Genomic DNA, 26546 nt, shown 5'->3' on the forward strand with positions numbered 1-26546 from the left:
TCTGTCCTTTAATCCCCGTCCCCTTGCTCTCACCTGCAAGCTCCACCTGTGGAAAACCAGCCACCTGGGCATTCTGGCAATGCCAGCTGTGTCCCCGCACATATTAGTTCCTCTGCTCATCCTGTAGGCACCCTGCCCACCAGCAAGGTTTCCCTGTGCCACTTGCAGCTGATGTCTCCTGCACAAGGTGATGAGTGCGGAAGTGCGCCGCGAGCATGTTCAGAGAGAACACTCACACAGCACACCCACAACGCTAAAGAGGCTGGCCTCGAGGTCAAGCCAGGAAAAAAGCCAGTTTAAAGTATTACACCTAGGCAAGGCAAAACCCTCGGAGTTCTCAGCCTGAAGTCCAATTTTCAGGCTCCCTAATTGATTAAAATAATAAGAATTAAACATGGTTTCAATTTTTCCCATTTATGTTAACAATGAAATATAAAACATGAAAAATTGAGATTTTTATTTCTGATTAGGTATTCTGGATTAATTTACGATCTTATCCAGTGGTTGCAAAAAAGAGGTACCATTTAGCCACTTAGAAATTTTCTACATAATTATTTAAATAATATGGCAAGTGGTAACACCGTAACACTTTGCATTTGTCCTAATTTTTAAAAGGCTGATGCAATGTAAAGTAATATTTAAAGAAAAACAAATTAAGTACCTCTCAAAAACAACCTTTAACTGTCTTTTGGCCATTGAAGGCAGAGCTTTAATGTGTGGAAGAATCACCTGACCATCTTGTTAAAATGCAAATTCTGATTCCCTAGAGTCTAGAGTGAGCCCTGAACGTCTGCATTTCTTACAAGCTTCCAGGAGTGTAGATACTGCTGGTCAGTTCATAGACCACACTTAAAGTAGCAAGAATTTAAGGTACCTTAAATGTCAAAAGGCCTATTTCCAATTTCCTAGCTTATCAGCGTAAAGCCTCCTTCTACTAGTGTTAGAAGCAGCTGCTGATTTTAACAGCTCTGAGGAACAGAGACCTAGGATACCATTTCTTAACAAAAAAGGAGGAGTGGGGGAGGGAGAGAAGAGGAAGGAGTTTCAGGGAGAAAGCAATTAAAAAAAAAATGCTCTATGCAGCCTCTTTCCCTCTTCCATTTGGTTTCCCCAGGGAGAGAGGAAACTTCACTACGCGTGGGGCCTCTTTGATGTGGCTATCTCCTTGTTGTTTCCAGTCCGAAGGATCCAATCCAGGATTCCTCCGGCTCTTCTTCACTGAAATGGACTTATACAAGAGTGAGATTTCCATTAAATAATAAAAATTTCCAATCATTTTACAACCTTCTTTCAAATAAAAAAAAAAGTGCCTTCTTTAATGGCATGATTGTTTTTCCCTTTGTAACATCTAAATTGGCACAGAACATTTCTCTGAGAAGGGAACATGTGAACAGAACCCTAAAGAAAGCAAAGCAGCAGCCTATGCAGAGATCTGAAATGAAAGCATTTCAGGCAGTGGGAATGGTGAGTGCAAAGGAGGCCCGTGTGGTTAGAGAAGAATGACTAGGGTTTGAAAAGTAAGTGGAAACAGGGCACTGGAGATAATGAAAGGAGGGAACAAAACTTCTGAAGGCCCTTGGCTTTTATGCTAATATGGGCAGTCTCTGGTGGGCTCTGGTAGAATACCATGTTCATGTTCATGTTTAAAACGATCATACTCGATGCTGAGCTGAAAAGAGACCACAGGCTGTATACAAATATCTACAGAAATGATAATGCCAGGATCTCCCATGCTTGATGCTCCCCAGTATTCCTTCTGAGTTCCCTATGTATGTGGCTGTGTAAAAACAGCTGTCACTGGACTTGAAGGAAACCAAGAACTGGGATTATGGGATATGCCATATATATAAAACCTTAATGCACAACTTCTTCTATTATCTGGCTCCAGTATCACCAAACATTCAACCCCTATTTCTAAACACTGATTAGAACATTTGAAATTTATCACACACCTTGGTGGGGGGAAGAAAATACCTCCGGTTCTTTTTTTTCTTTTTTTTTTTTTGAGACTGAGTCTCGCTCTGTGGCCCAGGCTGGGTGCAGTGGTGCGATCTCAGCTCACTGCAAGCTCCGCCTCCCGGGCTCACGCCATTCTCCTGCCTCAGCCTCCTGAGTAGCTGGGACTACAGGTGCCCCCCACCACACTCAGCTAATTTTTTTTTGTATTTTTAGTAGAGACGGGGTTTCACCGTGTTAGCCAGGATGGTCTCGATCTCCTGACCTAGTGATCCACCCGCCTCGGCCTCCCAAAGCACTGTGATTACAAGCATGAGCCACCGCGCCCAGCCAATACCTCCATTCTTAATGGTGGTGTGGGAATAACCAGTATTGTAATCTATAACTTTTTTTAGTTCACTCGTCTGTCAAGAAGCCCAAGAACAATCACCTCTCTAAGAGCTTTAGAATATAAAAATTTTTTTTTGTTGTGGTTGTTTTTTTTTCTGAGACAAGGTCTTGCTCTGTTGCCCAGGCTGGAGCGCAGTGACACAATCTCGGTTCACTGCAACCTCCACTTCCCCAGCTCAAGCAATCGCCCCACCTCAGTCTCCCAAATATCTGGGACTACAGGTGTGTGCTACTATGCTCAGCTAATTTTCTTGTAAAGATGAGGTCTCACTAAAGATAGTATCACTGTGACCCAGTAATTTCAGTTCTAAGAGTATCCTATGAAAATAATCCTGAACAGGGAACAGTTTAGAATACAAAGATATTCACCATACATTATAACAGCAAAACACTAGAAGCAATTTAAATGTTCAACAGATAAATGGCTTCAATACATATACATACACATAATATATAGTGTATAGTACAGTGTATAATATATATTACAGTATATTATACACTGTACTATGTACTATATATTATATAGGCACTGAATTATATACACTGTACTATACACTATATATTATATAGGCATTGAAAATAATGTCCTAAAATGGAAAAATGTACATAATATGATTCCAGCTTGTAAAACACACACACACCAACTAGATGCACTGGGTGAAAAAAACAGCAGTATCAACATATTAACAGGAGTTGAATTTGAAAGATTTAATTACGTAGACCAATTTTAATTTATATATTTTCCAGTTTTTACAAGTAACCATGTATTTTATTTGTAATTTTTAAAAGTAATGGCTCTTTTTACTACCATCTCTTTAGTTTTAATGTAAATCTCGTATAACATCACCTATAACAACCTAGAATACATTAATAATAATTGTAAGCATGTATTAAGCACTCAACATGCCAGCACTATGTTAAATGCTATATCCAGGTTACCTCATTTTAATCTTCACAACAATCCCTGATGGAGGTACTGTTAGAGGGGAGAAGGCAAGTAACACTCAAGCCATACCACTGCCACAGAGCCAGGAACAACTCCAGGCCTTGAATTCAGTTCTTGGGCACTAAACTCTGCACTTTCAACTATAACACTATACTGCCTCCATACAACAGTGGTAATATTTAATAAGTAATGTTACCTTGCAGAATTCTCAGTATGCCACCTGAGAAACATGATGGCCACTCTCCCACTTCCCATGATATCATTTCTTTTCTCTGTCTCCTTCAGTTGTTCTTCTTCCTTCCCATCCTGCCTTTTCTGTGACTTGTTTCCTCTCACCCATAGTTCTTCCCGACCTATACCGTAAGCTTCCCAAGGCTATCCAGCAGCATCCTTGATAACTGCTTAGCTTCAACGGTGAAACTCAAAGAAACCAAGTGCTGCCCTAAGTATTCCTACAAACAAGAAGTTATACACTAAAAGCCTAGCACCACATCTGGCCAGCAGATGTATTTTGCTTAGATCTCACTATTTTGAAAACCTTGAATTAGTCATCAACATTTAAAAATCAGGACAAGTTGGCCAGGCACGGTGGCTCACGCCTGTAATCTCAGTACTTTGGGAGGCCGAGGCGGGTGGATCACGAGGTCAGGACATTGAGACCATCCTGGCTAACACGGTGAAACCCCGACTCTACTAAAAACACAAAAATAAAATTAGCCGGGTGTGGTGGCGGGCGCCTGTAGTCCCAGCTACTCGGGAGGCTGAGGCGGGAGAATGGCAAGAACCCGGGAGGCAGAGCTTGCAGTGAGCCAAGAACGTGCCAGTGCACCCTAGCCTGGGCGACAGAGCAAGACTCCGTCTCAAAAAAAAAAAAAAAAATTAGGACAAGTTCACATGAAAATTCAAATGTTCAGCTTCTCTTGAAATCTAAATGATCTGACAACAGTGGGTACAACATGACAACAATCTCCTAAAGCCAAATCTCTAGTAATCCAGTCTCCACCCGCCTCTATTGTCTAATTCCTGACTGTCATCCACTCACTTTCTTTACTCTTCAAGTGCCTGGCTCCCAAAGCACTGATTGTGTGACCTCCACCAAATACTTTAAGTGGTGGCATAGAAGCCACATGAGATGTTGTCATATGCCATTTTTACTTTATGCTAAGTTCTACGTTTTTTTTCTTTTTCTTTTTTTTTTTTTTTTTTTTTTTTTGAGACAGGGTCTCACTCTGTGGCCCATTCTCATCTCACTGCAACCTCCACATCCCAGGCTGAGGCGATCCTCCCACCTCAGCCTCCTGAGTAGCTGGGACTATAGGTGTGCACCACCATGCCTAACTTATTCTTCTATTTTTTTTTTTTTCTTTTTTGAGACAGTCTTGCTCCATTGCCAGGCCAGAGTGCAGTGGCACAATGTCGGCTCACTGCAACCTCTGCCTCCCGGATTCAAGCGATTTTCGTGCCTCAGCCTCCCAAATAGCTGGGATTATTAGGCATGCGCCACCACACCTGGATAATTTTTTTTGCATTTTTAGTAGAGACAGGGTTTTGCCATGTTGCCCAGGCTGGTCTCGAACTCCTGAGATCGGGCAACCCTCCCACCTTGGCCTCCCAAAGTGCTAAGACCACAAATGTGAGCCACCGCTCCTGGTGGTATTTTTTCTATTTTTGGTAGAGATAGGGTTTCTCCATGTTGGCCAGGCTGGTCTCGAACTCCTGGGCTCAAGTGATCCTCCCAAGGTGCTGCTATTACAGGTATGAGCCATTGTGCCCGGCCTACAAATTCTTCTTCTCAGAGACTTTGGCAACTAAATGGCCAACGATCAGACCTAAACCACAAGGATGGTAGCAACAACAATCCTAGCAAAAAACCCCAGGCCAAGGCACATCCAAAAGCACTTGGTATCACTGGCTTACTGAATCAATGCATCCCTAGATTCTATTGCAACTCAAATAAAATTCCTTTGGGATTACCCAGAATGAAGAAGTCTTAAAAAGGTCTCAGACCTCAAACTAGAAAGTTTTCTGATGATGAGACTAATGAGTTTAGTAATAGCTGTAAACGAGTCACTAAACACTAAAATATGTTAAGTTTCAGCTTTGTTAGGCTCCTGATACTATGAATTTTACACGTTAAGATAATTGCAGCCTCTATCTTCTTTTATCCTCTTAGCAGCCATCCAAAATCCATATTTTTTACAGTAATGTAAATCCATTAGGGACAGAACTAGAAAGTGCATTGAGGGATCAATCTTACGCTGAAATAAACAGAGACTAAATGACCTTCTCCACCTCTGATTTCTCTGATACATTAGTCTATTATGCCCAGCCTAAACTATGAAAATATTTCTTCACCATTCCAGAATAGAGAAAACAGGACATAAAGTATTGGAGACCCCGAAGTCCCACTGGGAACTAATTCCGTATCATAAACGAAGAAGCTCACATCACAGCTATGGAAGAACTGAGAAATGGTTGGGGCTGGGGCAACCATGGTCAGCGTGCTTTATTTATTATTCATTGCTTTCAATAACATTTTCAACTGTTTTCCTTTCAAATTTCAAGCAATATTAAATAAGTTGTATTTAGTAAGGAAGACAAATACCCACAAAGTGATGAATAACCTACTAGGTAAATAATTCATAGTTTTAAAAGATTCACTGATAACTGGAATAAAAGCTATCATCCAGGTTACTTTCTATTCTGTAAAAGAAGCCATTATGCTGAATATGTACAATATTATCTATGATTAACAACAACAGTCTGATAATAACAGTGTTGATCAAGGGATAAAAGGAAAAACAAGAGCTTTTGCTTCTTAGGGAAGAACACTCAAAAGCAGATGATAGCTATCGTAGTAGATTTTCTCTATTGCAAAATAACCATTTTCTAAACAGACTAGTAATCGAAAAAGTTTTAAAAAGTACTTCCATTTAATCCCACTGTGAAAGAACTCAAGAACCATATTTCACTAAAACTGAAAAACTAGCTAAAAAGCAACTCATTCCAAAATCTTTCCTACTTTCTAATAAATACAATGTCAGATGCCTTCAAAAATATGTAACATTTACTTATGTTACAATTATATTGCTTTAATTTTTTTGCCAGTTTTAAGTAATTCATTCTAACTTCCCCTCCTCCACCACTTAAATCTCTGCAAATAGTCTCATCTATGCTACTTACGAATTAACTTAATTCTTTTAAATTCAGATCATTAGATTTGTCACATTAAAAAAGTATTTTGACAAAAAATATATTCTAAAAGATTACTTTCCTACTCTTACAGGAAGACAGTGTTTTCACATCCTGATTTACTTTTGCTTTATACATCATAGCAGTTTTGAATTAAAAAGCAAATACATACATACACACTTATGAAACAAACCTGACCACTCCATGCACAATACAGATTGCACAACAAACTCCAATTGTGGTTGATCATGCAGTCTAAAATCCTGAACTGGGCCGTGACTGCCTATAGCGCAGTCTGCATCTCTTCTCTGACTCAGCTTCTGTCAGCACAGCAGCGGGTTACGAGAGCTCTGCAGTGATGTGGTCCACAAATAAGATCTTCCCCTCCCTTTCCTGTCTAAGCAGCAATAGCTAACTGCCAGAACGACATCATCTTCCCAAATGCAATTCCCACCAGTACATTTAAATTATTAGATCATGAAGGAAAGTTTTCATAAAATTCTTATTATTTAACATTATTTGATTTTTAAAAGGTTATTGCTTTTCCTCCTTTTCTGGGCATGTTTAGTCATTCAATGAAAACACAACTTGGGGAGGTAATATATAAATCAATCAACTATGCTGGCTCCGGTCCACAGCAAACAAATTCCAACACAAGGCTGTGCCATCATTAATGACGCTCACAATGACTTGATCCCAAGGGTACCAAAGGGTACTCCATCCTTTCTTAACCTCTCAGTAGCGCCACACAGAGCTAACAACTCCTTCAATGACTCTCATCATGGGTACCACAATTCCACTCTCTTTGTTCTCTTACAACTTCTTTAACTATTACTTCTTTGCAAAAGGCAATGTAGCAATGTGAGAAAAGCCTAGATCTTAATAAGACAGATGTGTGACCAAGGAGGCTAAAGACTTATCCTTTAAGCTTCAAATCATTCATTTGTAAAATGGAGACAGTAACACATACATGAGGTTTAACCTGAAATAACATCTGTAACATGCTTAAAACAGTGTCCAACAGATATCTAATAAATGATTAACAGTTTCAAGATTATCACCCCTTTCTGTCTAAATCAGAATTCTATCCTTGACCTCCCTCTAATTTCTTACACTTCCATAGGTGTTGTCACCTCAACCTGTGATTTTAACTATGAATTACTTCTAAAGCCCTCTTCAACACCACCCTTTCTCCCAAGCTCCAAATCTGCATGACTAAACACTTGCTAAGCACAAACACCTACATACTACATGTCCAAAACTGAATTCATCACCTTCCCTCCAAACTTGCACTACCTCCTCTATTCCCTAATCTGCATAGTGACTGTACAACTCATCCCCCTAGTCACCCAAACAGAAACCAGAGTCATCTTAGACTCCTTCCTTACCTCTCATATCCAGCTACCAAATCCTGTCACTTCTCCTAAAACATATACTAAACTGTCCTTTTTCCATTCCACCGGCACTGCCTAAATTCAGACTCCCATCAACTTTCTCCTAGATTATCACAGGGCATCTAGTTGGTCTCCCAAACATCCTGTCACTCCTCTCTGGAATCTTGTCTGTGGAAGACTAACAAAAGCATCTTTTAAACCAAAAGCTAATCATATGACTACCCTGTAAATTCCTTCTGTTGCTCCTTTCTGCCTGTATACAGCAGTGGTTCCCAAAGTATGTTACTACTTGTTTTATAGGATGCAGAATATAAACTACAGTTAAGTAAAAAAAGTCTTCAATAGCAAAAGAAGTTTGAGAGAAGCTAGGTTAAACAATGCTGCTGCTGGAAGCTTGCCAAAGGCTAAATATAAAGCTCAAATTCAAAGTCCTCAAAATCTGAAAACTGAGGCTACTGAAAAGCTTGTTTCTAACTAGTTCGTGTTGGTGGCTGGTTTGTCTGCCTCTGTCCGTCCCTTAACTGGTGGTATTCCCTCAGGTTCTGGACTTTGACCCCCTTCTCTCCCTCAATGACCTCATCAACTCCCAAAACTATAATTACCATAGATGCTGGCTTAATTGAACTCTGCCTGACTTGCTAGACCAACCAAAATTCTTCATTTCCTGGCTAATTCTTCAATACTGGCTGATCCCATGGCAAGCTCAACTCTATTATAATTATTTGTATAAATTTATGGGGTATCATATGCAATTTTGTTATTTGCATAGATAGATTGTGTAGTGGTCAGGTCAGCTTTTAGTATATTTATCACCCAAACACCACACACTGTACGCATTAACTAATTTCTCGTCATTCACCTGCTCCCACCCTGTCACCCTTCTGAGTCTCCACTGTCTATCCTTCCACTCTCTACATCCATGTATACACATGTTTAGCACCCACTTATGACTGAGAACATGCAATATTCAACTTTCTGTGCTTAGTTTGTTTCACTTAAGATAATGTCCTCCAGTTACATCCATATTGCTGCAAAAGACATGATTTCATTCTTTTTTATGGCCGAATAGTATTCCATGAATAACCTTCCATTCCAAATATACCACACATTGTCTTTGTCTTTGTCTATTCCTCCACTGATGGACACTTAGGTTGATTCCATATATTTGCTACTGTGAACAGTGCTGCAACAAACATACAACAGCAGGTAACTTTTTGATAAATAGATTTCTTTTCCTTTGAGTAGATTCTTAGGTCAAATGGTAGTTCTATTTTTACTTCTTTAAGAAATCTCCACACAGTTTTCCATAGAGGTTGTAACAAAGAAAAGAAAGAAGACCCAAATAAACAAAATCAGATATGAAAAAGGAGACATTACAACTGATACCACAGAAATACAAACGATCATCAAAAACTATTATAAATAGCAATTATGCTCACAAACTAGAAAACCTAGAGGAAATGGATAAATTCCTAGAAACATACAGCCACTCAAGGTTGAACCAAGAAGAAACAGAAAACCTGAACACATCAATAACAAGTAGCAAGGCTCAATCAGTAATTTTAAAAAATCTCCCAACAAAGAAAGCTCAGGACCAGATGGATTCACAGCCAAATTATATCAAACATACAAAGAACTAAAAAGAACTAGTTCTCCTGAAACTGTTGTAAGAAATCAAGGAATAAGGAATTCTCCCTAACTCCTTCTATGAGGCCAGTATTGCCCTGATACCAAAACTGGAAAAGGGCCCAGGCACAGTGTTTCATGCCAGTAATCCCCACACTTTGGGAGGCCGAGACGACAGGATTGCTTGAGCTCAGGAGTTCAAGACCAGCTCGGGCAAAACAGACCTCATCTCTCCAAAAAAAAATTAAAAATTAGCCAGGTGTGATGGTGCATGCATGTAGTCCCAGCTACTCAGGAGACTGAGAAGAAAGATTGCTTGAGGCCAGCAGGTCGAGGCTACAGTAAGCCATGTTCATGTCACTGCACTGCAGTCTGGGCGACAGAGCAAAACCTTATCTCTTTAAAAAAAAAAAAAAAAAAAAAAAAACCAATCCAGACAAGGACACAACAAAAACAATAACAACAACAAAACCCGACGGACCAATATCCCTGACGCACAGACACAAAAATCCTCAACAAAATACCTGCAAACTGAATCCAACAGTACTGCAAGCTCAACCCTTATGTCTGGGAAGATAATCTAGACACTCAATTCTGCTCCCAACAAGTGACATTCAAGCTTAACATAAGTCAGTTGTATTTTTGCACAAATCTCTATGTCTGTTTTTTTCTTGTTTTTTGTTTTTTTTTTTTTTGAGATGGAGTCTCGCTGTGTCACCCAGGCTGGAGTGCACTGGCTCACTGCAACCTCCGCCTCCCGGGTTTATGCCATTCTCCTGCCTCAGCCTCCCAAGTAGCTGGGACTACAGGCGCCCGCCACCTCGCCCAGCTAGTTTTTTGTATTTTTTTTTTTTTTTTAGTAGAGACGGGGTTTCACCGGGGTGGCCAGGATGGTCTCGACCTCCTGACCTCGTGATCCGCCCGTCTCGGCCTCCCAAAGTGCTGGGATTACAGGCGTGAGCCACCGTGCCCGGCCTCTATGTCTGTTTTATTTGTGTTATGGTAATAATGTAATGTAGATGGTATGGAAACTGATGAAATATGGGTAAAAACAAGAGTTGCTCTTTCTATGAAAATTAACTTGAGGTACACTGAAAGGATATGCTACAGCTAGGGAAAATATCCAGTATCTTCAGATATAGATATTCTAGATATACTACATGTAGAATTTCTAAATAGAGAGTATCTGGTGAGACACTAGATATTCTCCCTAGTATTCTAGAGATAACAGATATTCTACCTAGCTGCAGCATATTCAGAAACTAAAGCTGTTCCCTCTGCCACAACATTCTTCTCTTCTACCTAGTTAACTCCTTCCCGAGTTAGCTTAGACACAATCTTCCCAGGAAGATTTTCCCTGATCTCTACAATAGGTGAGGTCGGCCTGCTATGTGTTTTCATAGCTCCTTACTCTTCTCCTAAAATCCTATTCATTGTAACTCCACTATAAGTACTTGTTCAATTGTCTGCACTTCCCATTGCCCATGTATATCCATGAAGGTAGGAGCCAGACTATGTCTGTATTTTTATGCTGCTGCACCCTCAGTGTCTGGCACTTAGAAGGTGCTCAATGTTTGTTGAATTTATTAATAAATGTGGAAGGACACTTCTAAATATAACAGGAAAGTCTGGTACTAGATCAAATTTGAATCATTTTTGATTAACTTTTATCTTAGGAACAAAAGGGTCATTATCACCAGTTGTAGGCAAAACACAAGTTGCTTCCTTCCTCAGTCTCACTAAGAAAGTAGTTGGTGCAGTAACTCCCGCCTTTAATCCCAGCACTTTGGGAGGCTGAGGCAGGTGTATCATCCAAGGTCAGGAGTTCAAGAACACCATGGCCAACATGGCGAAACGCCATCTCTACTAAAAATACAAAAACTGGCTGGGCATGGTGGCAGGTGCCTATAGTCCCAGCTACTTGGGAGGCTGAGGCAGGTCCATCATTTAAACCCGAGAGGCAGAGGTTGCCATGAGCTGAGATTGCACCACTGCACTCCAGCCTGGGCGACAGAGTGAGACTCCATCTCAAAAAAAAAAAAAAAAAAAAAAAAGGAAGGAAGGAAGAAGGGAAAAAGAGAAAGAGAGACAGAGAGAGAGAGAAAGAGAGAAAGAGAAAGAAAGAAAGAAAGAAAAAGAAAAGCAAGCAAGCAAGCAAAGCAAAGCAAAGCAAAGCAAGAGGAAAGAGAGAGAGAGAGAAAGAAAGTAGTTGGAGCACTTTGGCTTCTAGCAAAATCGCTGCATATCTAACAACTGATACTATTCCATCCTCTAAGATGCTGAAAAATTCTGGGAGAAGGAAACGAAGGGTTTCAGGCATCTGATTTTCAAGAGTTCCCAGGGGAACCACTAAACAAAAGTTCATACCAAAAAAGAAAAAAAAGAAAAACTCAGAGACTAAAGGCCCAACTATAATCAAGCTTTTATAAATCATTACTAAACATAGTCTACTTTTCCTGTCTTCAGTCCCCATGTCAGAATATCTTCATCTGTAAAATCCTTTAGAAAACTCCACCAGTTTCCCATGAAGGATAATATTCATGGAACTATCTTTTCCTTATTTAAGAATCAACAAGGAAATCTCCCTGAATTCCCTTCTCCCCTCAAACAAAGATAGTGCAGCCAGACAGCAAGCCAACAGCAACAACAAAAACACATGGGCAATATTTACGACAAAACTAGGTTTCAAGGCATCCCTATGAACCCCAAAACAGACACGAGAAGAGGCAAATCACTAACAACACTTTTAAGTTGTACACCGCATCAGCATCTGGAAAGAAAGGGGCAAAGAGAGACATCTGAGCATGTGACCAAACAGAAGAAACCCCAGTGTAGGGGTGTGAACAGTAACCCCCCTGAAAGGATATGTCCTTATGTCTTTGCAGATGTAATTAAGTTAAGAACTTTTTTTTTTTTGAGACAGAGTTTCACTCAGTCACCCAGGCTGGAGTGCAGTGGCTCCATCTGGGCTCACTGCAACCTCTGCCACTTGGATTCATGCGATTCTCATGCCATATTAGCCAAAGTGGTCTCAAACTGACCTCAAGTGATCTGCCTGCCTCGGCTTCCCAAAGTACTGGGATTACAGGTGCGAGTCACTGCACCTGGCCAAGTTAAGGATCTTTAGAATTACCTAAATCCAATGACATATGACCTTACAAAAGAAAGGCAGACGGAGACTTGGGCATGCAGTAGAGAAGGCCATGTACGGACAGGCAGAGACTGGACCTATGTTGCCACAAAATAGATATGATCTATGCAGTGGTCCTTCAATATTCGCGGGAGATTGGTTCCAAGACCTCCTGCGGATACCAAAATCCATGCATGCTCAAGTTCCTAATATCAAATGAAGCAATATTTGCATACAACCTAACACGCCTCCTGCAGTAAATCATCTCTAAATTACTTACAATACCTAATACAATGTGAATACCACATAAATGGTTGTTATTCTGTGGTTTAGGGAATGATGACAAGAACAAAAAGTCTGTACTTGTTCAGTACAGACACAATTTTTTTCCCAAATATTTTTGATCCACAGTTAGCTGAATCCACGGATGTGCAACCCCATGGATACAGAGGGCTGACTGTTTATACAATCTATGGACAGAGAAGGGCATCTATATGATTAAATGAAAACAAAAGTAAAAACAATTTCCTAAAAGGATAAGAATAACAATCTGATGTGAATGGGGCGCCCAGAGCCTTTCCTTTCCCTCACATCCACTAGCACATAATGTTTCCAGAAGCCAATATCCAGAACCCAGAGAAGAAAGTAGGTCTCACTGATCTGGCTTACACAAATTCTTTTAAACATACAATCTGTATTTACTAGGAAAATACTGGGTATTACAGAAGTATTACCTCAAGGTAAAAAAAAAAATGGTGCTGATGAATCCCCAAGATCACACTAGCTATGCCACATCCAGAAGAATGTCTAAATATAATCATAAATGCAGCTTTGTATCTACTGATATTTAAGGACACTCTCTACATTGTGAGTAATGAGAAAATCAGGACATATACTTAAGAATATAAGTCTTCTCAATATATTAATTAGTGCAATGAACAAAAAATAGAACTCAAGAGAGTATCTTCCTTAGGTTGTACGAAGGGCAAAGAAGTTGGGGGATTATAAACAGTGCTGCATACATAGCACTACTCCTGACTATGCCAGAGCCCTCTTCAGAACAGAGATAAGCAACAGGGGGAAAGGCAATAAGTAACCAATTCTGAATCAAAAACACACCCAATATCAAATAGAAAACTCAACAGCAGCTAGTCACCAGGGAAAAGTAAATAAAGTCTTTAACTTCCCTGTTGCTTTATTTTTTTTTATGATAATAAACAGTTTCTTCTGATCTGTCTACTTTCCCCAAAACAGATGAATAGTCAGAAATATCAAATTTGGGTTTATCGATCTATTCTTTTATTCACAAATCTACACAGTGGAAATTCTTGCATATTAAATAGATAACTAGAAGTAAGAGGACTTATAAAACATTTCCATCACATCAAGTTTCTTTTTTTCTTTTCTAGAGATGGGGGCCTCCCTATTTTGTCCAGGCTGGTCTCGAACTCCTGGGCTCAAGCAATCCTCCTGCCTCAACCTCCCAAAGTGCTGGGATGACGGGCTTGAGCCACCATGCCCAGCCCGCATCAAGTTTCTTAAACCTATAGTATAGTATATCCATTTGTCTTTTGGATTATTTGAGAAGCACGAAATGTCATCATCCAGATTATATTGTGAAATAAACTATTTGTACAATACCCAATTTTATAAGAATATGGCAACTTAAACCATAAAACTATTTCAGTGAAAGCAATCCAAAATTGAGTTTTTTGCATTTAGATATCTTTCTACTTCAAACCAGGGAAGATATGGAAGGCTTATAATATTTTAACACATTTAATTACTTATCGTCAATTAAAATTAGATAAAATAGTAGGACATCTTTAAGTCCAATAACCTTTCGTTTTAGTAATCTAATCACATCAACCAGACAGAAAAACAAGTGCCTACCATATGGTCGTTCTGTAACAGAAAATAGCTGCATTGAATAACAGCATCTGTGCATCTTATCAACACTAGCATTGCCCATACTTAAATCAGCATATTGTTAACTATAATAAGATGACAGGACCCTTCCCAAAGCAAAGAACAAAAGAAACTGAATATTACTTTTGTGCTAGATTACTTGACCTGGTAGTAACTAAAGAAATGAAGAACATCAAGGCACAATGAACTTCATAAAATGCTTAACCTGGAAGAAATGAATGGGAAGGAACACTAACAATTTATGGAGAAATTATTTAGATCTGGGTACCCACTTTGCTGATGGCTCTTATCTAGTGATAGGCCCCACTCAATACATTCAAATCCAGGCTTCTGCCGAAATGCCACTTAATGATCCCTGCTGCTGCTACTGCCATCATTCTCAATTCTAACAGGTTTTAGCTTTAACCCAACCTTGCAGCATAAAACTTTTGGCACGGAACAGTATTCTGACACTTACATTCAGGTATGTGAAGAAACACACAATTACAATTAAATAATAGAGTTATACGGTACTATAATTAGCCTAGAATGAAGATCCTATGCCTCCAATGAAGAAACATGCTTTTTAAAAATTGTTTTTTGGCCAGGTGTGGTGGCTCATGCCTGTAATCCTAGCACTTTGGGAGGCTGAGGTGGGCAGATCACAAGGTCAGGATATCGAGACCATCCTAACACGGTGAAACCCCGTCTCTACTAAAAATACAAAAAATTAGCCAGGCGTGGTGGCGGGCACCTGTAGTCCCACCTACTCGGGAGGCTGAGGGAGGAGAATGACGTGAGCCCGCAAGGTAGAGCTTGCAGTGAGCTGAGATCACGCCACTGCACTCCAGCCTGGGCGACACAGAGTGAGAGTCTGTCTCAAAAAACAAAACAAAAGAAAAAAATTGTTTTTAAGTATTGTTTTGAGCAGTGTGTATGCTTTTTAAGTATTGTTTTAAGCGGTGTAGTTTGCTACAAACCGAATTTTCACAAGACTGATTACATATTACCTATTTTAAAAGTCTATACATAGTGTTCTTTTATTGTCGTTTCGGTAATAAAAAAGAGAAAACATAAAAATAAAATAATCCTGATATTCTCATCATTCAGAATAAACTGTTAATCTTTCGTCACAATGTTTGTGATTTTTTTTAACTGGTTATGAAATATTTGTGATATGAAAAAATAAAAATATGTAATAAGGAACATTCATATGCTAGCCATTCGTTTTAAGAAATAAAACGTCATCCATACACAGATTATCTTTTTACAGTTTCTTTTATCGACCAGATTGCTCTTTCACTTGTCTGTTAATTATCATGATCTCATCTCTTAGTGGAAATTGTTTCATACATTTGTACTACACTCTGTTACTTGGTTACCAGCTTCCCAGAGGTAAAAAAGGTGCAAAGAAAAAAGGCACCAAAAATTTTGACAGCAGTTCTAACGGAAATAGAATGGAATTCAAGGTAGGCACGAGGTCTAAGGGAGAACATACTTCATACTGTACATATTTTGTATAAACTAAAATAAGTGTTCATCCAGGCATAGTGGCTCACACCTGTAATTCCAGCACTCTGGGAGGCTAAGGTGGGCGGATCACTTTGAGATCAGGAGTTCGAGACTAGCCTGGGTAACATGGCAAAACCCCATCTCTACTAAACATACAAAAATTAACCAGGCGTGCTGGCACACGGCTGTAATCCCAGCTACTCAGGAGGCTGAGGCAGGAGAATCACTTGAGCCTGGGAGGCAGCGGTTGCTGTAAGCGGAGATTGTGCCATTGCACTCCAGCCTGGGTGACAATGCAAGGCTCTGCCTCAAAAATAAATAAAATAAGAATTCACATACTACACGTCCAAATGCAAACTCAGTAACATTTTGGAGTTTTTCTAAGTCTTTATTCATTCAAAAAAAAAATTTATTGAGAACCTATTATGTGCTAGGCACTCTTCTAGGCACAAGAAATACAATGCAAACAAAACAGACAAACTGCACTCTTAATGCCTGCATTCTAGATATATTACCTGTCTCAAATACACAAGCAAAATCAAATGCATAAGCATGCTGGGTGGAGACTAAGTGATACAGAGACAAAGCAAAGAAGGAAGGCAGAGCATGGCACAGGGAGCAGGGGAGGGGCATTCAATAAAGGGAGTGGTTGGCAAAGCTTCACTCAGAAGGTGACCTCTAAGCAAGAGCCCGAAGGAGCCAAGGAAGCAAGCCGTGCAGAGACCGAGTGAAGAGTGTTCTAAGAGGAGAGTTCAGTGAGTGGGAAGGCTCTGGGGACTCCCATGTTTGTGTACATGCAGAAAAGCAAGAGACCAGAATGGCTAACACAGAGTGAGGAGGGAAGAGGCACAGGAGTTACACTCAGGGAGGGGGAGGACCAATTATACAGGGCTTCGCAGGTCACTGCAAGAACTCTGGCCTTCAATCTTCAGAGAAATGAGAAGCCATTTGAGGAATCTGAGCAAAGGAATGACACAATTTGATTTATAAATTGTCTGTCCTGATTGCTGTGTGGAGAACAGACTTCAGGCTGGCAAGGACTGAAGTGGAGAAATAAGTCAACCGGATCCACATGTCACGTATGAGAAAAAAGAGAGACATCAAAGATCACTCCAAGATTCCTGGCCTGGCAGGGTGGGATTGCTATTGCTTGAGATGAGGAAGACTGGGAGGAGCAGACTTGGGAAGGTGAGCTAGGGGAATGGAGGGAGAGTCAGGATTGTGGTTTTAGATACGCCTATTTACTATCCTAATGGAGATTCTAGGCAGGCAGGTCAGTTGGATACAGGAATCTGAATCTGAGAGACAGAGCAGCAGGTCAGCAATAGAGATACACACACGTACACGTAAAGAAATATAAGTGAGTGTGTGTATGTCAATTATCTGCATATACTTGATATTTAAAACCATGAAACAGTATTGGGAGAAGAAAAGAGGATTAACTGAGGCTTGAGGTGCAGGAAGGTTTAGCAGACCAGGATGTTGAGGAAACTTCAAAGAGACAGAAGGAGGTGACAACGAGGAAGGAAGATAATTAAGAGAGTATAATGTCCCGGAATCTACATGAACACTGAATAAAATGTAGAGCCTTTCCTGCATATTCATTTATTCATTCAAAAAATATCACCTGACACTTACTGTGTGTCAGTCACTGTGGAAACAAACATGGTCCCTGCTCTTATGGGGACTGCAATCCAAGGGGGATATAGATAAATAAACTTGTAACTGGTATTCCTGAAAATGAGGATGTTTTGAGAGAATACACCAGGGGCAGCTAAAACAGTCCTGCGGGTCAGGGAAGGCTTTCCTGAGGAAGCAGTATTGAAGACAAGACAGTAAAACTCAGCCATGGAGCAGAGGGAGGAGGAGCAGGGGAGAGTAAAGGGAAGGGTGGAAGAAAGGACCTGACTGGAGTTCAATCTAGGAAGAACAAAAAGAAGTAACAGGTGAGACAGAAGGGCAGACCAAATTACCGAAGTCCTTTCAGACTTCCCAGAAGTCTGAATTTTATTTCAAAGGAAATGGGAAGACAGAAAATTGTCTTATAGGAGGTAATGTAATGATCAGCTGGAGTACAATGGCGCGATTTTGGTTCACTGCAACCTCTGCTTCCTGGGTTCAAGGATTCTCATACCTCAGTCTCCAAATAGCTGGGACTACAGGTGTGTACCACTACGCCCAGCTAATTTCTGTATTTTTAGTAGGGACGGGGTTTCACCATGTTGCTCAGGCTGGCGTGGAACTCCTGACCTCAGGTGATGTGTCCATCAGGAGGATCATTCTGATTATGGTAGGGGCAGAGCTGTGGAAGGGGACAAGGCTAAGTTATTGGGATACTCCATAGGGAGTCTGTTTCTGTGGTTCATCAGGGAGATGCAGCTGACCTGAACTCGGGTGGGGGTAGTGGGTATTGGGAATGTGGACTCCACAGGACTTTGCATATGAGGAATGACGAGACAGAAGAGTGAGGATGCTGACCTAGTTTTTGACTTGGACCAATAATAAAGAGATGGTAGTGCTACTCAGCAAAAGAAGGCGCACAGGAAGAGGAAGGGTCAGTGGTAGCGGTGAAATTTGATGAGTTTGCAATGCCTGGGGAATATCCCCCAAAAGTGTTCATTCGGTAAATAGGCAACTGGCTGAAAAGGTCTAGAGGTCAACCATAAAGCCTGAGATACAGGTGTAGCTATGGAGTCACCAGCACACAGGAGAGTGTAAAATAAAACCCAGGGAGTGAGAAAGAGAATAAAGGAATGGAATGGCCTTGGCTCTGGATGAAACCAACAATGAGGCAAGAGGAGGAAGAAAAACCCTACAAAAGAGGCAGATAGGGAAACAGGAGGAGGGGAAAAGGAGAGTGACTGAGAAGGAATCAGGGAGTCTGGGATGAAAGCAAAAGCAACTGTCCAGCATTCCAGAAGGAAGAGTCAATACATGGATTCATACAAACTCGTACCCAGAACAATGTCTTATTGTATTGTTTACAGTATTTCAAAATCAACCAACAAGTGTATTTCATCAGCCATAATACATTTCAGTCATAGAATAATCTTAGCCTAGGTCAAGAAGCAAAACAAAAATAAGTTCATTTGCATTAGTAAAAAGTTTAATAATAAAGTGTCAAAAATTCTATTACTGGACAAGAGTATGGACTACAGATAAAAAGTGAAATAAATGTTAGAAATGGAAAAAAAATTATGTGGTTTAGAAAGCTGAGGGAAAGTTTTCTCTTCTTTGGCTTAAAAAAAAAAAAAAGTTGAACCTTGAAAGATGAAGCTATATGGATATGAAAAGGGGTGATAATATCACAGAAGAATCTATATAAAGTGATTTTGTGAGCAAAGTTACTCAAGGATTGGTGTCAGAAGACTTGACAGACTACACACACACACACACATACACACACACCAAAAAATCACTTAAGAGGTTCAGAGTGAGTGATTTCAAGTTTTAAAAATACACCTTGAGATGTTTAAAGTAAATAAATTTATGTGAGTACCATCTGGACCATCCTTACTGTATAATGCCAAGACATATTCTACTGAACTGTCCTAATTTTTTATTTGAAGAGGGCTGTTGATTTGTTTTGAGCCTTCCAACATATCCTGGGGGTGGGGAGGCCTAAATGTATTCATATATCAACACAATAAAATTGTAATGCTTAAGATGAACGAGTATTTTGCTGTTTTTCAACAAAGTGCAAGACCTTATTCAGAGAAGGTGGAGTTGGCTAATTAAAGCATGAAAGAGAGACTCCTATTAATTCATTACATTGATTTCTGCTGCCCTACAAAGTTAGGTTTTCTTGGCTGACTGACAGCATTACTATTGAGACATACATACTCATCTCTTTGTTAATTAAAAACACAATAACAAATGTAGTACCCAAACACATTATGGATTTTTAACATTTTTTAAAGAATGATAGTACCACTGTGGAATGTAGTGCTTCTAATAAAAGTGAGGACAAAAATTAAGAGCAGTGTTCAAAAACCTAAATATTAGCCCGAAGTATTTCACTGGCAACTCCCTATTGCTAAAAAATATTCACAAGATTTAATGTGTATCAGAAGCATCAATCACAGATAAAAACACAACACAACTAAATACAGGTAATAATCACACAAGTTCTCTTCACTTCCAACCCTGAGGTTTTAAAATGTTTTCTGACAGCATATATGCCTTTATTTCCACTTCCACATAGAATCTAGGCAAAATATCTATTCTTTAGAAAGTCAAATAATATTGTAGTTTAATACCAAACCTAAATACTGTATATATATTTCACATGAGCAAAATACAGGTGATATTGTTTTCTTCATTCCCAAACTAGAAACAAGATAGCCATGCCGCCAGCAGTAAGGTCCAAATGAAAATGAATTTCACAGCCGTTAAAAAATACATAACTGTCATTGTTAATAAAAGCCAAGTGTGCAACAAACTGGAAATACTGCTTGCTAGCCAAGGACAAGATGTGTCTAAATTCTTGGTTTCAGGACATCTCTTAAATGACCAAAAAATAATAATCATCAAATAACATTAGTTCTCGCAAATAGAATGCAAATATAATGCTAATTAAAGTATTCACAAGACAATGACAAATAAGGCTTCAGGACCACAATACATATTATTATGTAACTGCAATACACATTAAGCAATCACCAGGTTGCAGGTAGGCCTTCCAAAAGGAGTTATTATGGTTTACCGTGATCAGAGGATTGTGGTGTTCTATTTAATCATGCTTTTGCCTGCAAGCAGGTGTTTACAGATGTCAAAAAGTAAAACACTGATTCTAAATGTAAACCTATAGTTCTAATAAATTGTACAGTAATAGCACGCTGTACCTCACAGCGTTTTCTGCATAAACCTTCTAATCCGACATGAAGTAAGCTGCATGAAGCAAGTTTCTCTGCATGCTTTATGAGCCAAAATTTAACTTCTGATTCATTTTTATTAAAATGCCAAAACTCACACACTGACAACCAGACCTTGTTTCAAGGACTATGAAGTTAAAATTTAACATCCGGTGCAAAAGAACGTGAGACGGTGAATGAGGGTTCACTTGGGTATGTTATTGTCTAAAGTAATCCTCAACGCTTCAATGAAAACATAGGCATCTCAAAAGTAAAATTTAAAGGATAACAATATTCAGTCTATTTAATGAACAAATTACAGAAATCGCCAATAATAAACATAGTGTATTCATAATGGAAGTAAATTCCGAATACTTCAATCTCCAAACGCGAGGAGGAAAAAAAAAAAAAGGTGAGAGGCAACAGGGTATATGGGTGTCATAAATCAATGTATTGTCTATGATTTCTGTCCTGCCTACTCAAAAATTTTTAGGAAGTCTGGAGTAAAATCTCTGGGTCTTGGGAAGATGCTAGATGCTACCCTAAGCAGCAACGCAACCCACCTGACACCCCAGAGCGGCTCACAGAACTCCAGAGGTGTGAAAGGGAGGGTATAAATAAGAGAACAGCAAAGGCACGAGATTTTTTTCCGGGAGTTGGAATTACGACTCTGTAAGGTCGTTTTCCAGAGCTGTGCTTGAATTGTTCACGGAAAAACACGTCTTTTTCTACCTAAAGCAGAGATCTGCAGCAACAGCAGCCAGGCGCCCACCGTCAGTGCCAAAGAAAGACTAAGTCCCAGGTGCAACAAGCATACTAGCTGCCGTCTCTGCACCCGGGAGGGCAAATCCTGGACACAGACACACAAAACGCTCAAAACCACCCCCAACCAGCTCAATTCCAAATATCTTGGAAGAGGACTGAAGGAAAACGGATACTCAGGTGCCCATTCTCAGGCTTGCAGTACCCACAGCCACAGAGATGGGACAATTCCTGGCTCTGAGGAGTGACCAAGATGAGGACATTCCAAAATGCGGGACGTGTTCTTGCAAAAGAAACACGGGAGTCTCTGGAAACAGACGTGGGCCAGGCTTCACCTCGCTACTGGTTAACCTGGGGCGCTCCCACCAACCAGCTCAAAGCCCCGGGAAGCCCCTAGTGAGGCCCGGTGGCCGGTCACCCCCAACTTGTAGGACACTCAAGACACAGGCCACCGCCCTGCTGGCCAGGAACGCTGGCTCCGCGCTTACCTCGCAGGCCTTGAGCTTGTCACCATCTCCCTCAGGCAGACCAGTCCGACGCGTGGCCATCATTTCATTTCAAATGACAAAGAAGGGACAAATCCTTTGGAATCCACATTGGAGGTGGGGGGGGGGGGATGCCACCACACACCCGAAGGGGAAGAATTCCGCAAGCAAGCTCCGAGGGGCAGGGCTGGTGAAACAGACAACGTGCCAGGGAATGAAGGTTTTCAGGAAGCGCCTTCAAATGCCTTGCTGATTTCTCGCGACTTCAACTGACTTCGCCTTCTTCTTCCATTTCTGGAGACTTAAAAACAAAGGCGACAGGTCTTCTTGGAAGCCAGTGTCGAGGCCAATTGCAGAAAGCGGTCCCCTTCTTCCCAGTGCCACTCCTGAGTCCTGGAAAAATCCGAACGGGTCGTGAAGGCTCGAGTGTCAGCTCCCAGAGAGATCCTAGGAAAAGGAGAAGTTAAAGGGCGTGAACTTTCTCCAGGCGCCTATCACTGTCTTGCCCACAAGTCCACACCAAGTTCGCGTTTCCTCCCTAACAAAACAAAACAAAAAAAAATTTTTTTTAACGTAAACAAACAAAAAGCCTATAAATTCGAGGGGGTGTTTAAAAAAGAAAAATCTCAAAACTGCCCAGCGGTTGCGTCAAACACATCAAACACACCTGGCTGTTATGCAGCCTTCAAGAAAATCGTTCCCCATTCAAGTGCATTTTAATTCATGTCTTTCCTGGGCAGAGCAGAGGGCTGTGCATGTTCTTTTCTGCATCACCCAGACAGGGACACTTCGGGGAAGTTTTCTCCCCCACGAGGTTGAAATGGGATCACACTTTTCAAGCCCCCTCCTCGTTCCCCTCCGCCCCCCAAAAACTCAAGCACAAAGCCAGCCTGGCTGGGGCCGGCGTGGGCTCGGCGGCGTCTCCGGGTGACTCGGGCGCCGCCCCTCCGCCCCTCCGCCCCGGCCGGCGTCCCCGAGGAGGCGGCTGTTTTCCTTGGCCCGCGGCGGGGCTGGGTGGGGACGGCCGGGGACGGCCGGGGAGGCGTGCGCGGCCGCGGGTGGGACGCGGGCGCCAATCCCGCTCCGGGGCATGATTCCGAAGCCACACTCGAGCAACTCTGAAGTCGCGGCTTTTCCCCCAACTACAACTCGACACGGCTTTCCTTCCCCTGTGGCCACCTAGGGGGGAAAAAAACTAGGAAAAAGCAAACCACCACCCACCTCCCCCACGATTCCCCCGCCCCTTCCTGAGGCGGGTCGGAGACCTCCAGCTCCCAAAGAGAGCGGCCCCAATATGGGCTTTCTCAAAGGTGCTAGGAGCCCCTGGGCGAGACAAAACCGGGGGCCTTACCCTTCCCGCCCGCTCGGGCCAGGCGGCCAAAGCGCGGCGGCGAGCTGGAGCGGGGACGCGGGCCGGGCGCCGGGCCCGGCCGGGACGCGCTAGGCCGCAGGCTCGGTTAATATTCATGAGCGGCCCCGGGCGCCCCTCCTCCAAGGCCGGCCGGCCGGACCCCGGCGCCCGCCGCCGGCCTTTGTGCCCTTCCCTCCGCCCCGCCGCCCGCCCTCGCTCTGCACACGCGGGCGCGGCCCCTCCGCCCCCGCCGGGCGCCCGCCGCGGGCTCCCTCCCGCCCCAAGCCAGCGCCAGGCCGGGTGGCCTGAGGTGGCGGGAAGGGAGAGAGCCTGCGGCGAGCCGGGCTCACCCCGGCCCGCGAGCGCGGCGCCCTCCCGGCTGAGACGGAAAAGAAACCAGACACGCACCAGAGGAAGCGGGACGAGTGGATCCGCACCGGGCTGGCCGGCTCCGGGACAGCGCGCCCCGCCCGGCGTGAGCCGGACCCCGCAGCAGGACGATCCCGCGCTGCCCGCCGCCGCCGCCGCCGCCGCGCTCCGAGGCCGCCGCCGCCGCCGCGCTCCGAGGCCGCCGCCCCCGGCCGGCCGCTCCCAGGCACCGCCGCGACCTGCCCCGGCCGGCCCCGGGCTCTCGGCCGCCGCGGGAGGGCGTGGGGCGGGGCGGCGGCCGCCGGACTCTCCCCTCGCCTCGCCGGGCCGGGCCGGGGCCCCGCTCCGGCGCCCGCGAACGCCAAGTGACAGAAGCGCCTCGCTCCGCGGCCGCGCGGAGCTGTTTCCCGGGGGCGGATTTCTCGCTTCTTCCTCCCTGGATCCACCTCCTCCCACTCCACCTCCTTCCCCTCCCCTCCCCAGGGGAGGCTCTGGGGCTGAATATTTTCTGTCTTGAATAACACGGGCCCGGGGAACCGACGCTGGAGAAGGGGGATTACCCGGAGGCCGGAGGGGGGTGCTCGCCTGCCCCCTCCCCGTGGGTCGCGGGACCTACAAGCCCTCGCCCCCCAGCACCCCAAAACCAGGCACACACAACCCTCCCCGCCCCTGCAGTCTCCCAAGCGCTGAGTGGCAGCGTCCAGGGATGGGCTTGCTCCCGGGGAAGGAGACCTGGTGGTAGGCGTCTGGGGTGGAGAGGGGGACAAGCCTATAACAGCGACATCTGCAGACTCGAGGGATCAAAGGTCCTAGACCGGGGGACGGGGATTGGCAAATTGTGCCCCCCCTTTTTTGCAGCGGGCAGGCAATGAAGCTGCGACCAGACGTGGGACTTGCAGATAAGGGAGTGTCCCTTCACGCCTCACAGCAAAATCTCTTCCTGTGGTGGGAAGGGGGAAGTTAGCCAAGCGTTGCTCATTCAGTTCTTTCCCTTTTATAAATTCTGCAGAGCGACTGAGCGAATTTGGCGCGGCTAGCGGAACTGTGAAGAGGCTGCTGCGCTTCTCTGTCCGCCACACTTCAGGTCACAGCCGCTCCGGAGCCGCGGCACAACCGCCTCCCTCCCCACCCAGCTCCCGGGCCTTGTCACAGACCCCGGCAGCTCGCTCCGCCCCACCGCGCCTCACAACATCTCCCGCTGCAAATTGTCCAATCGGGAGACACGATGGGAGAACGCGAGCCAATCAGGGACTGGTTAGTCAGGCTTCCCTCCGCCCTCTTCCCCGCCCCCAGGTGAAGGCCACCGCCCCCTCGGCCTCCCCTTCCCACCCCGCCCGGCTCCTGGGAGGTGGCTCCCCGGCTCCGAACCTCGCGGGTCTGGAGGGGAGTTGCTCGCAGTCGGAGGCAGCGTTTGTCACCTTGTCACCCTCATCCTCGGCCCCTTCCCATACACACTCCTCTCTCCTTTTCAGTGCTCCTGCTGGTGCTGTTGAGGGTCATTTTTATCCTCACTGCGGCGGGGGACTGCCAGCTATTGTGTCTGATCAGCTGCCACCGCCGTCCAGAGGGAAAAAAAAGAGGAACAAAACCTAGAAGCTATGGAGTCCGCTTACCTTTTCCTTCTTTCTTGCTACTCTCCCCTGTAGACTTAGAGTCTTCCCCCGCCCGCCCACCACCTGAGGTCCTGTTTCTTTGTGGGGGACAGGGGAGCGGGGACATAAAGCACGCCCTGCAGCTGGGGCACCTGCGCCTTCGTTTTTACATCTTCCTTAAAGTGGATGGTGCCAAACCAAATCGACAGCTAAATCCTCCGCTTCAATTCGAGGAAAGACGTTGACGAGATCATTTTTAGATGGCCACGAAATTTGCATGTTCTTGACAGCCCGTCACCAAACAAGTCAGCTAACAATCAAGAAAAGAAAAATAGAATAAAATACAAGGAGGGATTGCCAGTCAGATGGTAATTTACTAAATAGCCCACTGGCTGTAGCAGTATCCAGTGCTAGATACTATTGAGTAAATTAACAAGAAGTGAATAGAAATTCAGGGTTCAAGTAGCTCACCGCTTGTGGGTTTATAGAATATGTCCAGAAAGGAAAAACAATTTACAGCACAAAACAACTCCTTACACATGCAAATGTGCATGCACGGCATAAACGGAATACCTAACAGCTAAGGACATTTGGGTTAAAATTTTTGCACTAGAAATTTTTGTAAATGTCGATTGTGAAATTTGCAGTTTGATAAAGGAGAGTAAAATGTGGGCCATGAAAGGAGAAGGAAAAGGAAGGAAAACACATTCTAAAAATTATGGAAAAATAACATAACCTAGAGAGGCAATATTTCTATAAGAGGTAATAAGATGTAAGGACCAAGATTACAATCCAACTCCATTTACCACATAACTTAGCGCGAATTATTACTTATGTGTCTAAGTACTAGAGCTATCAAATTCAACGCCTCCTGCTAGGTATTCCTCTAAAAGCTTTACACAACAAGATAGGTGGGTGGTGAAGGAAGGTTTCAAGCCCAGGGGATCTGGCTCCAGAGTCCATTCTTTTATTCACAATACTATACTAGGCTGGGCTCAGTGGCTCACGCCTGTAATCCCAACACTTCGGGAGGCTGAGGTGGGAGGATTGCTTGAGTCCAGGAGTTTGAGACCAGCGTGG

The 26546-nt window shown here is 43.3% G+C and overlaps 1 protein-coding gene across 16 annotated transcripts in view; it reads right to left on the minus strand.

Annotated features, from left to right (window-relative positions):
- The window catches only part of ARHGAP21 (Rho GTPase activating protein 21), a 132718-nt gene extending 110116 nt beyond the window's left edge, over positions 1 to 22602 (minus strand). For all 16 annotated transcript variants that reach the window (XR_010577872.2, XR_012417536.1, XR_012417537.1 and 13 more), the window contains exon 1: positions 22158 to 22602. Coding sequence is in view for 13 of the 16 variants with exons in the window: in XM_005564803.5 (XP_005564860.3) it covers positions 22158 to 22220 (63 nt within the window). In the remaining 3 variants the exon portion in view is untranslated. The remainder of the gene's footprint in view (positions 1 to 22157) is intronic.
- Between the last annotated feature and the right edge of the window lie 3944 nt (positions 22603 to 26546).

This window comes from Macaca fascicularis, chromosome 9 (genome assembly GCF_037993035.2).
Source record: "Macaca fascicularis isolate 582-1 chromosome 9, T2T-MFA8v1.1".
Classification (NCBI taxonomy): Eukaryota; Metazoa; Chordata; class Mammalia; order Primates; family Cercopithecidae; genus Macaca; species Macaca fascicularis.